At 38.1% G+C, this 15,664-nt stretch overlaps 1 protein-coding gene across 3 annotated transcripts in view; it reads right to left on the bottom strand.

The window, feature by feature from the left end:
- The window catches only part of Dcn (decorin), a 40,081-nt gene that overhangs the window by 13,503 nt on the left and 10,914 nt on the right, over positions 1 to 15,664 (bottom strand). For all 3 annotated transcript variants that reach the window (NM_024129.2, NM_001437772.1, XM_087555993.1), the window contains exon 3: positions 11,356 to 11,468. In NM_024129.2, the coding sequence (NP_077043.1) occupies positions 11,356 to 11,468 (113 nt within the window). The remainder of the gene's footprint in view (positions 1 to 11,355; positions 11,469 to 15,664) is intronic.

The raw sequence follows: 15,664 nt of genomic DNA, 5'->3' as shown, positions 1-15,664 counted from the left end.
AGTTATTCTTTTTATGAAAGTAATAGGAGATTTTGGGGGAAAAAATCAGAAGAGATCTGGAGAAATATAGAAATGTGCTTCTCTTGTGTGGATATGGATGTACACATATTTCAAATTTCTAAAAAGACTGTAAGTGATGCTAAATAAATCACTGAATGACACCAGAGTCTTAGACACCGTCAATGCCAGAGATCTCATCTTCCCATCATCCTGTATCTCTAAGGCTCAACTTCAGTGCTTGGTAAAAGAGGGCCCAAGTCTAAGAACTCAAACATAACTGGAGATGGTGACTGTACAGAGATGGCTACTCTGTTGTCTTCCCACAGTGAGTAGCTTCAGGGAGACATCATGTTTTGGTCTCCTTTGTCCTAGTTTTTTTTCCTGCTCTTTTCTGTGTAGAATGGTCCTATCAGATCTATGAGGGCATCTGGTCTGACTTTTTAAAGCGGTGGCTCTCAACTTACCTAATGCTATGATCCTTCTATATATTTCTTCATATTATGGTGACACCCAACCATAAAAGCATTTTCATTGCTACTTAATAACTCTAATGTTGCTACTGTTATGAACTGTAATGTGAATATCTGACATGCAGAATATCTGACATAGGGCTCCTGGGAAAGGGTCATTTGATCCTGGAGGGGTCTTGACCCACAGGATGAAAACTGAGTGACAAGCATAGTGAATGGAAGAGTCCGAATTCAGACACTGATAGCAGTTATAAGACAGACTTTGCCGAAGGTGCAGTGAGTAAGTTTGGAGCACTGTTGAACTAACTGGGACTAATTTGTCACATGGCAAAGGTTTTGGAGTCTTTTTAGCCATTGAAGCTCTGTGGAACCATTTCACAGAGGCAATGATGCTGAGGTCTGCAATGATTTCTGTAGTGATGAAAATGCAAATGTTCTGTGGATTTGGTACTAATGTTTTAAAAACTTGGGGTGGTCTCTTAGGTGATAATGGAGCAAATCCGGCTTACCTTTGGACTCCTGAAGAGAAAACGTTGGACACTTAAGTTTTACCTTTTCTGTTTTAAACTAGCCAGGTGCCAATAACCATGAATGATATGCCTTTTATCATGTTTGTATGTACATATGTGTTTAGGGACAAGTTAGACTACATAAGAGCATTTACTTCTGCGTCCAATTATCAGATTATTTAAAGAAAAAACTCAATCCAAGACTACCCTTGTCAGGCTTGTTGAAACATTAATTTTAAGTTTATCTTTGAAATCTTGAGTCGTGTGGCTTTGGATATTAATTACTGAAACTGGCTGAGAATAAGGTCTGATGAGAAAATCTAGGAAAAATAATATAAAGATAGCTAAGTATGTATATTTATTGTGTTCATAAAAACATGAACTACTTTTGCTAGACAAAAGTAGAATGCAAAAATTTTTGAAAATCGTTTTAGAATTGACCTGTATTCAAAGCAATAAAGTCAATATAGAGTAGGCTCTTAGCCAACATCTTCATACATGGAAAGAAATCCAAAGCATTTTCACTAAAATCAGGAACAATACAAAGAAATCCACTCTCTCCATACCTATGAAACTTAGAACTTGAAGTCTTAGCTAGAATGATAATACAATAGAAGAAGATCAGTGGAGTTCATGTACAAATGACAAATATCCTAAGAAAGAAATCATGGAAACAATACCTTCCACAATAGCCTCATATATATATATATATATATATATATATATATATATATATATATATATATATAATATCACATATAATATATATAAAATATTATATATAATATATTATATATCACATATATAATACATATATATATAAAATTATAGGACATTTGAAAGAAACTGGAGAAGATATCAGAAGAAGGGAAGCTCTCCCATGCTCATGGATTGGTAAGATTAATTTTGTAAAATAGCCCTCCATCCCAAAACAATCTGTAGATTCAAAGCAATCATCTCTCTCCTCATCAAAATTCCATTTGAAAACATACAGAGAGAGAGAGAGAGAGAGAGAGAGAGAGAGAGAGAGAGAGCGCAAACAAGCAAACAAACAAAACTCAGTAGATGAAATAATCCTGAATAATAAAAGAACTGTTGGAGGTATCAGCCTTTCAGACTTCAAATTGTACTACAAAGTGATATAAATTTAAACAGAAAAGCATAGTATTGGCATTAAAAACAGTTATATTGATCAACACAGAAAAACCTGAAGACACAAACATTATTCTACCTACCTACAGACACCTGGTTTTTGACAAAAAAGCCAAAAATGCACATGGGGAAAACAGCATCTTCAACAAATGGTGCTGGTCAAACAAGATGGCTGAATGTAGAAGAATGAGAATAGTTCTAATTTCATGACCCTGCATAAAACTCAACTCAAATGCAAATATTTGCACCCAACCAATGAACAGAAGCTGTTACGCTTGTGGTTGAATTAGGGAAAAGCTGGAGGAAGCTGAGGAGGAGGGCAACCCTGTAGGAAGACCAGCAGTCTCAATTAACCTGGACCCCCGAGATCTCTGACAATGGATCACCAAGCAGGCAGCACACACTAGCTGATATAAGCCCCCCAACACACATACAGTAGAGAACTGCAGGATCTGGGTTCAGTCAGGGAAGATGCACCTAACCCTCAAGAGACTGTAGGCCCAAGGGAGTTTAGGGTTCTGGTGGGAAGGAGGGGTGGGGACATCGTGTGGAGCTGGGAGTGAAGGAGGAGGTGCGGGATGTGGAAGAGTTGGAGGGTGGACCAGGAGGGAATAAAATCTGGCATGTAAAAAAAGAAATTTAAATAAATGATATATCCAATTAAAAAAAGTTTCTTGAGATTCAGATACTGGCAACCTTAATAATAAAAAAAAAGTAATAAACTTTTTTGAATATTAAAAATGTGTCAAAGACCTCAACATAAGACCAGATACCTTGAATATGATTTTTAAAAAAAGAATTAGGGAATAGGCTTGAAAAAATTGACACAAGAAAAGACTTCCTGAACAGGACCCTAATTGGTCCTATTCAGACATTAAGACTGACAATATGGTTGGTACCTGATGAAACTAAACACCCTCTGTATAACAAAAGGACACTATCATATCAAGAAAATGGAAACCCACAAAGTGGAAAAAAACTTGTCAATTATACAATAAACAGAGCATTATTAAATTAGAATATACAAAGAGCTTTTAAAAATTGAACATAAAGAAAGCAAGTAACCCAATTTAAAAATGGGGTATGGAGCTGGCCGTGGTGGTGCACGCGTTTAATCCCAGCATTGATGAGGCAATACAAACAGGTCTCTACATCTGAGGCCAGCCTGGTCTACTGAGTGCATTCCAGTACAGGCAGAGCCACAGAGAGAAACCTTGCCTCAAATAACCAAACACACACACACACACACACACACACACACACACACACACACACACAAACAAACAAACAAAAAAAACCCATGGGGTATAGAACTAAAGAAAGAGTTCTAGAAAACTGAAATACAATGGCTGAGAAGAACCTGAAAAAATGTTCAGCATTCTTAGTTCTCAGGAAAATGCAAATTAAATGTTGAGATTTTGTTTTACCCAAGTCAGAAGGTCCAAGATTAATAAAACAAATGAGATCTCGCGATGGATAAGATGTGGGGAAAGGAAAAAAAAATTTTTTTGGTTCTTTTTTTCGGAGCTGGGGACGGAACCCATGGGGGAAAAATTTTATTACTTGTTGATGTGTATGTGAAGTACTAAATCCAACATGGAAACTGGTATTATCATGCCTCCAAAAAGCTGGCAACAGACCTACCACAGGATCCAGCTATCCCACATTTAGGCATATACCCAAAGGGCTTTCCGTCTTACTACACAGATACTTGTTCAACTGTGTTTATGGATGTTCTGTAATAGCCAGCCAGAAAATGGAAAAAGCCAAGCTACCAAGTTCATCTGCCAATCAACAAAGGAACAGATAAGGAAAATATGGTACATTTTCACAATTGAATATTGTTAACCTGATCAGAAGGATTAAATTATCTGCAGGTAAATAAATTAGTTGGTGCCAGAAACAATCACTGTGTCTGAGGTAACACAGACACCAAGAGACATATATGTTGTTTGTCATTGGCAGATGTTATATATTAGAGTCCAAGAAACCAAATATCCCAATCAAAAAATCGTGGTGCAGAGCTAAACAAAGAATTCTCAACAGAGGTATCTTGAATGTCTGAGAACCACTTAAAGAAATATTCAAAGTCCTTACGGAACAAAGAAAGGCAAATGAAAATGACTCTGAGGTTCTGTCATATACCTGTCAGAATGCCGAAGATGAAAAGTGTGAGGAATAGCAGATTCTGGCAAAAATGTGCAACAAGCGAAATACTTTTGATCGCTGGGGGGAATGTAAACATGTACAACCACTTTGGAAATCAATTGGGTGGGTCCTCACAAAACAGGTAATAGTTCTACCCTAAGACTCAGCTATACCACTCCTAGGCATATACCAAAAATATGCCCCACCCTACCATAAGAACATGTGTTTCACTATGTTCATAGCAGCCCTATTTATAATAGCCAGAAGCTAGAACAACACAGATTTCTCCCGGAGGAAGAGTGGATACAGAAAATGTGGTACATTTACATAATGGAATAAAATTTAGCTATTAAAAATGAGTTCAGCATGAAATTTGCAGGCAAATGAACAGAACTAGAAAATACCATTCTGGGGTTGGGGATTTAGCTCAATGGTAGAGCACTTGCCTAGCAAGCGCAAGGCCCTGGGTTCGGTCCCCAGCTCCGAAAAAATGAAAAGAAAAAAAAAAAAAAAAGAAAATACCATTCTGAGTGAGGTAACCCAGACCCAAAGGGATACGCATGGTATATACTCACTGATAAGTGACTATTAGCCAAAATGTACAGAAAATCCATGATACAACCTATAGACACTAAGAATTTAAACAATAAGAAAGACACATGTAAGAATGGCTTAATCCCACCTAGAAGGGAGGAGAAAATAGTCATGGGAGGAAAAAGAGGGAGGGACATGGGTTGAGAGAAGGAGAGGGAGTGGAAAAGTGGGCAGGGTCAGGTATGATGGAGACAGGAGAGAAGCCTGGAGGGCCAGGAGAATAAATGGAAGTATTCAGCTGGCGGGGTGAGTGGTCAGGGGACCTATAGCAACTCCTAGAGATCTTGGATGTGGTACCTTCCCAGTACTCAAGGTGATGACCTTAGTGCAAGTGCCCAACGGTGTGGAACATGATGAGACCACCTCCAGCAGTTAGACAGGACCCCCAGTGGAGAGAGGGGGACACCAACCCACCTACAAAATTTTTGACCAGAAGTTGGTCATGTCTAAAAGAATGCAGGGACCAGGATGGGACAGAGACTGAAAGAATGGCTGACCGATGAGTAACCCAACTTGAGAGCCATCCCACAGGCAGGCACCAATCCCTGACACTGTTAGTAATGCTGTGCTGTGCTTGCAGCCAGAGAAGCTTGGCATAGCTGCACGCTGAGAGGCTCTACCCAGCAGCTGACCAAGACAGATACTGATACCCACTGTCAAACATTCGATGGAAGGCAGGGACTCCTATAGACGAGTTAGGGGAAGGATAGAAGGCCCTGAAGGAGATGGCAACCTCACAGGAAGACTAACTTGGATCCCTGGGAACTCCCAGAGACTGAGCCAAGAACCAAAGAACATACATGAGTTAGTCCAAGGCCCCAGGCACATAAGTAACAGAGGGCCACCTCCTCTGGGATCAGCAGAAGAGGATGCAAATAATCCTACAGAGAGGGGTTGGGGATTTAGCTCAGTGGTAGAGCGCTTGTCTAGCAAGCCCAAGGCCCTGGGTTCCGTCCCCAGCTCTGGAAAAAAAAGACAATAATCCTACAGAGGCCTGATGCTCATGGAGTGGGCAGTTACCCCAGGAGTGCTATCTTCTTATAGGCTAAGGGTAGTGTTGATGGGAGAAGAGACTCTGCAAGGGGTAACTAGGAGGAGGGCAGCACTTGGGATGCAAATAAATAAATAATAAAAAAATACTTTTTTAAAAATAGTTATATGGAAACCTACTATAGTAGAAGATTCCTAAAATGTACACAAAAAAAGAAGAGAATTTAAATGGACTCACCACATAATATTGGAGAGAATGTTCCAACTAAATATCTTTTGTTACCAAGTAAAACGCTCTATGTCAGGGATTGTGTAGAATAATTGGCCAAAGGAGTCTTACCGATGCCCTCCCCCCCACACACACACACCAAATATCCATCAAAGAATATTGCCCAGATCATTAGTCACCCTCCAAAATGGTAAATTGCTATTCCTAAAGACACCACTTATGATGTCATCAAACATGGAGGAAAAGTACTGGTGCCCAACTAGATGCTTTTCTTCTAATTACTAGCATGCTATGAGAAATGTCATCATCAGTGTCACCAGCTACAAACAGTATGACCTACAGGGACTTGCCCGAAAGAGCTCATGGTACAGCAGTCATATATACGGTATGAGAGTAGCCAGTCACGGGGTTGGGGATTTAGCTCAGTGGTAGAGCATTTGCCTAGCAAGCGCAAGGCCCTGGGTTCAGTCCTCAGCTCCGAGAAAAAAAAAGAGAGAATATTCCTTCGAGATTAGCCAGGCACATTTTAATTGTATTTAAGGCCCATTCCATGAGATGGAATCCACATCTGATACCATTAACATCCCCAAGAACATTAGAATAGGGAAGTCATGAACTTAGGTGAAAATCTACTACTACTTATCTGCTAAAATATTAGAGCAATAAAAAGAGACAATGATATATAGCTATGCCCTAAGGCAGAGTATTGCTCAACTTTATCCAGAGAAACTTCCTTTTGACTGTCGATGGTGATTAACAGGGATACCAACAACTAAATAATATGTAGAGAGAGAAGTTTAAGCATTAAGCCCTAATTGGGATGTCTTTAGCAGTCAGAGCTCTCGCGAATACTCTAGGATCTATGCTTAAAAAGGAGGAAAAGTTGTAAGAGTCAGGGGTGGTGAGTGACTCCAAGGAACAGCATCTTCAAGACACAGCAGGACTGATAGACAAATGAACTCAGAGAGACTGTGATGGTACTCACAAGGGGTGCACACATTCAAACCAGACAAATAAAGAATACAGAGAAAATGGACTAAGAAAATGTTCCACCCTAAGAAGCACTTTTCTACTGATACCTGCTGGGGGGAGGGAAAAATCAGTTTTCTCCAATGGAGGGTCAGTAGGTATAATAATTATAGTCTCGACAGGCCCCATGACTATGAGTACCTGGCCACCAAAAAACAGATTCCCTATCTTTTGTTTTATTGGATTTTTTTTTACTTTTGTTTTATTTTGGTACTCTTTGTCATATAGCTTTTTTTTCCATTTATGTATTTTAATATTTGATTGTTTTTGTTTTCTGGGGAGAAGGAGAGAGATATGGAGAGAGAGGGGGAGAGAGAGAGAGAGAGGGAGGGAGAGAGAGAAAGAGAGAGAGGGAGGGAGAGAGAAAAAGAGAGAGAGACAGAGAGAGAGAGAGACAGAGAGAGAGAGAGAGAGAGAGAGAGAGAGAGAGAGAGAGAGAGAGAGAATGAAGTTGGGTGGACAGGGAAATGGATAGGATCTGGGAGGAGTTGTAGGAGAGTAAAAAACAGTCACAAAGTACCATATATTTTTTAATTGAAAATTATTTAAAAAAAATATCAGTGATGTCTTGAGCCAGAAGAGCAAGGAAATGCAAACTGCAACATATGCTGACACTAGAGATCTCAGAACCTTAATTTTACATGAGCCATTTAAATTTCAACATCCACTTTCTGTAGCCTTAAATGCCAGCCATAGAGGATAGTAATCAAATCTTGTCATTGTTAAATGTATGAACGCCAGGTTAAAAGACCTGGTTTACTCTGTTGAATGTTGAAATATGGCTTTTAATATTGTATAATTTTTCAAAAGATCTTTATGTAAAGCTTCCACTATTCCAGATATTGTTCCAATAGTGAAAGCGGACCCCATCTCCTATTTATGATGTTCTGGTTCTTATGTGCTGTGTAACCATGAAATAGCAACCGAGCTCTCTCTGCCTGGGTTTCCTTATCCCTAGAGAGGGACAGTAAAATAACAAATAGTCAGGAGGATTAAGTTGAGGCCTCCTGGGTTGAAAACCCACACCTTGTGTACTGTGAGTGCCACACAGACATTTGTTAGTTTTCAGTGGCTGACAATTTTTGTTGACGTTAATCATAAAACCCACTCCTTGTGATTTCTATAATGCCATAGTTTGAAACAAACATGTCAAATGTGGCTCTATTATTATATAGAAATTATCAATACATTTACATCTATATGTATATATGGTCTGTAAAACCATACTCTAAGAAATAACTCACAGAATGGTGAGTGAAGGTAAAAATTGGGCCCTAACGGACTTCTCCCCGTTCTAACCTTTTCTATTTTAGTTCTCACTAAACTTGTTTCTTTCCTTCCTTGTCATTCCAGCGGTTTTCCTAGCCAAAATTATAATGTCTTTTTACATAATAACAAGGAAGGAGGGAATAGAGAATGAAAGACTGAGAGATAAATAGCTGTTTGGCATCCCCTGCTTGATCACAGGTTCTAATGAACTCTCCTCTTCTTCTGATGGATACTTTGAAGTAGAAACAGAGGCTCGCCAAGAAGACAAAGGCTTCACAAATTTTCCTGAACAAAACTTATAGAGAGAATGCCTATCATCTATGGCAGATATAAGGAGAGCCTTGCAGAAACTGGATGCCTTTCTATGAGGACCTTTCAAAACAGACTCAGATTACACTTGTATATCGAAAACTTGTAACTTGTTGCAATGGAACTTTCCTTCCCTAAAATGGCAGATTTGGAATAGAATGTAGGCAAAATAAGCTCATATTTTAAGCTGCATCAGTTCATTTAAACGATACCCGTTCTTTATTTTCATTTTTCTAAAATTGTTTTAGCAGGGACTTAGTCAGAGACAAATACTGCTGATTTTGCCAACAACTCTGCCACGAAGTCTTAAGATGAAAGCAATGAGCTGGGTGGACCTTGGGACTCACAGACATCCTGCAGAGCACTGCAAAAGCCCCTGTCCCCAGCTCAGGTCATTTCCTCATTCAGACAAACCTGTAACTTTCACTCACTTGGTCTTTGTGACACTTTATTGTCATTTCTTTTTATGACCTTTCTTTTCTCTTACACAATGAGACCCCGTTCCTCTTTGCTTTTCAATATTCCTCTAATCCTTTAAAGCACTTTTCATGCTTTTACACCAAAAACCTACCTGTTAATTGGGTATACACTGGCATGTAATATTTCTTTCAACACTCACAATTTGTGTTGTTTGTGTTGGGACATATTGACAAACTGACCTCACTTTTTCATATATACTACTACCTTACCTGACTGATTCAGAGTTATTTGAATGGCTGCAGTGTTATTTTTAAGTCTGTCAATTTACACATTAGTTAGCATCATCAATATAGAATCTATAGATTGAGGAATACAGTTGATTTACTTTACAAATCTAATATCCTGTCTCATGGATATGTATCTCTACTGTCATCTCAGCTGTCAAGAAATTCACTATGAAATCTCTTCTTGACTATACTAACTGTAAATGTTTTCAGACCAACTTATTCTATTTTGCATTTTGTTATTGCTTTTATATCTTTGTTTCCTATTCTAATAGGGAGCAGCAGGCTGGTACATTTTAATATATGCATTTTTATCATATATTGCCAATTTTATTATGCATTTCCCCAATTATTTCAACAATGAGTATAATAAATAAATGTTAATTAAATGCCCCAGGCCTCACAATTATATTACTATGACACTCATCATTAAAATAAAGTGTCTATGAACCATTATCGCCACAGTTCAGCTGACATTACTAGAAGTTCTATTGTCTGGAAATTCTCTTTAAATTGGGTTTTAATATGGAATGGGCAAGTGTACTTCCCTGACAGCTCTCTCCACTAGGAGAACTGTGCTGTCTCATTGTTGAAAGAAGTTACTGTAGTAATTCTTCCTCATTGTAGCCTCTCAAATAAGATATGTCGCTTTTCATTCAATGTAGAAATTGATATCTCTATTAATTCTGTCAAGAACACATGACACGCAGATCCTTTCTCTGCATGACCATCCCTCTCTGAGTGTTCCTCAAGGTCATCTCAATAGGTTTTCTCTAGGATCATACCCAGTGTTTCAAGACTGGCCCTACAGTGGAGTACAGGCGTTGAGATTTTCATAGTGTAATGCACTTTAGGCATTAATGCCTGGCTTACCTATATTAAATGTTCGCTGATATTGTGAAAGGTATCATACTTCTCCCACAGGAATCAAACTGAAAAAACCGATACATTTCCGAGAGATTCAAGTGTTCTCTGTAGTCAGACTTCAAAGGTTTGCCTCAGAAAGCTTGACACAATTTGATTTGGTCATGACACACTTCCCAAGACAGTCATTTTCATTCTTCGTTGTTTGTGGTACTACTCTATGTCTGAGGACAGTGAACTCTGCCTCAACCTAATGCCTTTATGACCCACTTTGAAGATTCAGCAATGTAGACAACAGAGTAAGACCTTCTCTTGCTATGCCCAATAGTTTTCTCATCTTCCACTACCTTTGGATGTGAATGCCTCGTAGTGCCTCATTTTCCAGCTGCTTTATGGCCAGGGCCTTTATGAAATGTGCTATGAAACACATTCGAAAGTATCTTCCCTTTTTTGATGTAGTTTTAAGCATCATATTGAACATACTGTAGACATAAGTTAAAAGCATACACACACACATACACACACACACAGACATGAATTATCTAAAGAACAAAGTAAGAAACACACGCACATATATGTGTGTGTGTGTGTGTGTGTGTGTGTGTGTGTGTGTGTGTAGAATTACATCTACTAAACAACATGTGGCTGGTTATTCCTTACTCTGTTGATACCAAGAGAATTCCCAAGGCCATTCACACCTCGCTTAAGGAATAAATCACAACAAAAGAAACAAAAGCATAACATAGCAGTAGAATTAAGTAGTTCTGTGTTTATTCTATAATTGAAATGCCATCTATTTGTGACAGTATGTATATTTGCTCATGGAAGCACTGAGAAAGATTAAGGTATAAAGATTTTTTAAGTAAATAGTGAAGACACATGGATTATATGTAGAAATATTAGTGATGTTTCTTTAATAGTGGCTACTTAATACGTCGCTCTGCTTACCTGTGCTTGCCAGGAAGAGAATCTGACAAGCATACCATTACGTGCTATTTTATTACCACAGCCAGTTCTGCTCTCACTGTAGGTTTCTTTAAAAAAAATACCTGATCTTATAACAAATAAAAAGATAAAATAATTCTTACATGCAAGTCCTTCAGGTTCTTAAAGGCCCCCTCTTTGATCTCTGTTATTTTGTTGTTTTGCAGGTCTAGCAATGTTGTGTCAGGTGGAAATTCCCAGGGTACTTTGTCCAGACCTAGCAAAAGAGAAAGAAGAATGCATAATCTATGAGAAGAAATTCTCAACTATAGCATCGTAAAGGATTTTTTTTTAACCTTTGAAACAATATTTAACTTTGTAGGCTACCGCTCCATTTGCAGTCCTTCTGCCTAAGTCTAAGTCCTGGGATTATAACCATCTCCAACACATAAAAAGTGTGTGTTTACGAGGAATTTAAGGTTTCAATTCATCTGTAATGTGTTTTCCCCCAAGATTTACATCAATTGTAGTTGAAACCATTTCTTTTATTTTTCCCAAAGGGAATTTTTTTCCTTAGTTATAACTAAATATATTTCCTGTACAATTGTCTGTCCTCACAGAGGAAATTTGTGATCCTTTTAGGATGAGACTCTAATCTTTTGCTACACATTGAACCTTAATAAGAGTTTTGCAAATACTTATTAGAATTGTAAACCTGTAATGCCCATATAGATACCTTAGAAAGAGGTTTACAACCAAGTTTGCATCAACTTTTATAAATCTAACACTGACATGGATTTACATTAAAACTTAAAGTTCTTTGAACTTGTAACCAGGTTCTTATTTGTACATTGAAAATCTAAGCTTTTGGGAGAGTAATTCTTTTCATTTGAATTAGAGTACCATGACGATATCAGTTATTAGTTATTTCATAACCAAGAGATCTATGGTTCAATAGGATGAATTTGGTGGTATAAGTTCTGTGAAATTAATGTTATGAAGCTTTAATTTTGGAATGTAGATTTTCAGTATGGCAACACAGATGCATAACAACGGAGTGGTCCTTGATCGTCAAAAATATGTTTCACTACTCATTTAACCAGTTCCATATTTTCAGTTTTATTTTGGGGAATGTAGGAGGCAAAATAAAAACTGGATATTTGAGTTCAGAGACGTGGTTCAGTGTTTAGGAGTGTGTGCTGTTTCTGCAGGGGATCTGCGTTTGATTTCTACCACATACAACAAGAGCCCATAACTGCCTGTGAATCCAGTTGTCAGGACTCCAAGTACCTATTTGGCTTCATGGACACTTATATCTACACAATGCAGATTTATATAGACAGGTATGCACACATACACCCTCAGCTTACACACACACTCCTCTCTTTCTCTCTCTCTCTCTCTCTCTCTCTCTCTCTCTCTCTCTCTCTCTCTCTCCCTCTCTTAAAAAAAAAAACAACTTGGACATTCTATTCTCACATGGTCTGTCAATCGCCATATTTTCAGATGGATACCATGATAAAAATTTAAATTTTTAAATGTTGGATAGAAACAATTTTTTCCATCATTGTAAATCTTGAAACACTAAAGAGTTCTGACTCATTGGAAAACTCTTTTGTTTCCTTGACCAGAGGCTGCACATGCAATTGGAGCAAACAGACTTTACCCACTTGGGAGTATAACTCATGAAAAACATTATTCACAATTTTCATTAAAGCTGAAATCACAACAAAGTATAATAACAAGTCTGTTGGGAAGATAGCTTTTCAGTTCTGAGCCTTTAATGAGCATGTACTCAAAATCCACATGGAGAAATCTCTCCATTTCTTCCATGGCAATTACACAAATCTAAAAATCACTTATTTCTAAGAGGTCTGTTTTGTTGTTGGTATCATCCACAGAGAGCTATTCCAATTGTAGTGGTCGGAAATATTGTTCATAGGCATGGCCAGTCTTGGTAACACTCAGTATCAAATGCAGGCGATGCTCAACTGACATCACAGTTCTATAAACACTGAACTCATTACAGACATGGTTCCCATAGAAATGGAAGGTTGAAGTGTTTTCAGCACTGGGAAGTAGACCTACCTTGTGGGTGGGTGAGGGTACTCCGCAATCATCATCACAGCCATTTTCAAAAATGTCAATTTGCTAATTGCATGCAATTAGAGAATGTAGCCTTTTGCCAAACCCGTGATAATTAGTGTGATCCAACCACGAAAAGACATGATTTCCTTTCTTTTGGAATGTAGTCTTGTGTCTCATTAGTATTTGTTTTCCGGTTTCTGTCAGAGATTTAATTTCCTTTTATGCCTACTTTTATGTAACTGTGAGATGAAACTCTAGAGGCTGTCTTAACATTTGAACAATGCCAAGAAGATATGAAATCTCACATGTGTAAGGAAGGCTTCACTGTCTCCAGAAGGCTGACCCTTCTGTTCATGTTGAACTTTGTGACAGAAACTGCTTAAGCTAGGTTACATGCTTTATATCTGGGGATGTAGCATTAAAGAAAAATACCCTCTCAGACTTGTGATTTTAGCTCTTGCGAAAATTAGCTCTTAAAGGTCAACTTTAATGATACATGTGCTTATGTATCTCCTCTGAATTACTGATGAATTCATATTCATTTGGGGAACTTCATATACTGAAATTCATCATGGCTACTTTGAATTACATAGCTACAGAGATTATTTTCAGCTAAAGATATGCTATTCTCTTCACAACAGAACTATGATAACTTCTAAAACCTTGCTATAAAAGCTACTTTGGATTACTGAATTCTTTTTTTTTAATTTTTATTGGATATTTTTTATTTACATTTCAAATGTTATTCCCTTTCTTGGTTTCCCCCTCCAGAAACCCACTATCTCCTCCTGCTTCTATGAGGGTCCCCCATCCACCACCCACTCTCACCTACCTGCACTGGCATTCCCCTACACTAGGGCATTGAGCCTTCACAAAAGCTCTTGATTGAAGAAGAAATATAAGGCAGTGTGGTAACACTGGTGACTTTTACCTGGTGACTTTTAGAAAGTTTAACGATGTAAACAAAACTCTCCTTAGGAATGATGACCATGGCTAAAACAAAACCTTCTAGGCTTCCAACATGATATTTCATGTGTCAAGGTCATCTGTATGCCCCCCACAAAAGTTTGTTCTCATACCAGATCCCTCCCCAAATTCTATGAATTTTACATCATTTTATATCTAGATAAAGTGTGCCACTGCAAAAGCATATTCAAAGATCTAGGTAAAGTATAATGGGTAAATTACCCATAACATGAGTTCTTAGAACATCACAGATGTCAGCTAGTCTATTGTTTCCTGTGTACTCTATGATGAGGTTGCTTAGCAGACTACATTAAAATAAGAAAAGCTGATAAGTTAATCTGAATACTTTTGATCTAAAATCTCTCTCTGTCTCTGTCTCTCTGTCTGTCTCTGTCTCTGTCTCTGTCTCTCTCTCTCTCTCTCACACACACACACACACACTAGTTTTATTTATTTATTTATCTATTTGCTTTTAAATATAAGTCCTTCTGAAAATGACTTGATAGCTGCTGGAAGATTGTGTTATTTTTTAAGCTTTATCTTAACTGTGTTTAGTGACAGATTTGTTTTCAGTCAGTACTACACATTGAGTCCTTGTCTAAAACAAAAAAAAAGTTTTCTAGAAATAAAGGGGGAGGGGAGGGAGGTAACTTGTAATCTAAGTCAATCCTCTTCTGTTTCCTGACTTCACAAGACCAGAGAAGTAAAACTTCTATAATAGACCCTAGCTAACTAGACCAATAACCAAATGGTATGAGTCCTCACTTCAGAAATATCATGTATGCTATTCATACATATGAACACCACCTCATCTTGAGCATGCACGGTCACTCCTAGAGATTCATTTTGGTTCATACTATGGATGAAACTATGTCCAGCCATTGCTCTAACTCTATTACCCTTTAGAGCTCGCTCAAGGTTATTCCTCTGCAAATACTTATACCTGACATGGAACAGTGATACCTTAAGCCCATACTTCTTAGAGACCACTGGCTTATGGCATGCATTCTCATCTTTGTAGAGTCTTTGCTTGTTTACCTGCAAATGCAGGATAAATAGAGAAGTGGTTTATGTTGTTGTTGTTTTGTTTTGCTTTGCATTATGAAGGTTTTCTAGGTGCTTCATGCACAGGTTTCTTTCTGGCACATCACTTTTTTGTGTAAGATTTTCAACCCCAAATTTATCCCTGTCTACAAGAAATGCAGGCATGGGGGAGGGAGCAGAGGCTGAGGGAATGACCAGCCAATAACTAGCCCAACTTGAGACCCATCCCATGGGCAAGCGCCAATCTCCGTTATGCTTGCAGACAGGAACAAGTTGTCCTCTGAGAAGCTCCACCCAGCAGTTGACTCAGAAAGATGTAGACACCCATAGCTTAACAGTGGATAGAGTTTGGGCACTCTTATGGAAGAATAAGAG

The sequence above is a fragment of the Rattus norvegicus genome, chromosome 7, assembly GCF_021556685.1.
Source record: "Rattus norvegicus strain SHRSP/BbbUtx chromosome 7, alternate assembly SHRSP_T2T, whole genome shotgun sequence".
Classification (NCBI taxonomy): domain Eukaryota; kingdom Metazoa; phylum Chordata; class Mammalia; order Rodentia; family Muridae; genus Rattus; species Rattus norvegicus.
This window is presented reverse-complemented; position numbering and strand designations above follow the sequence as displayed.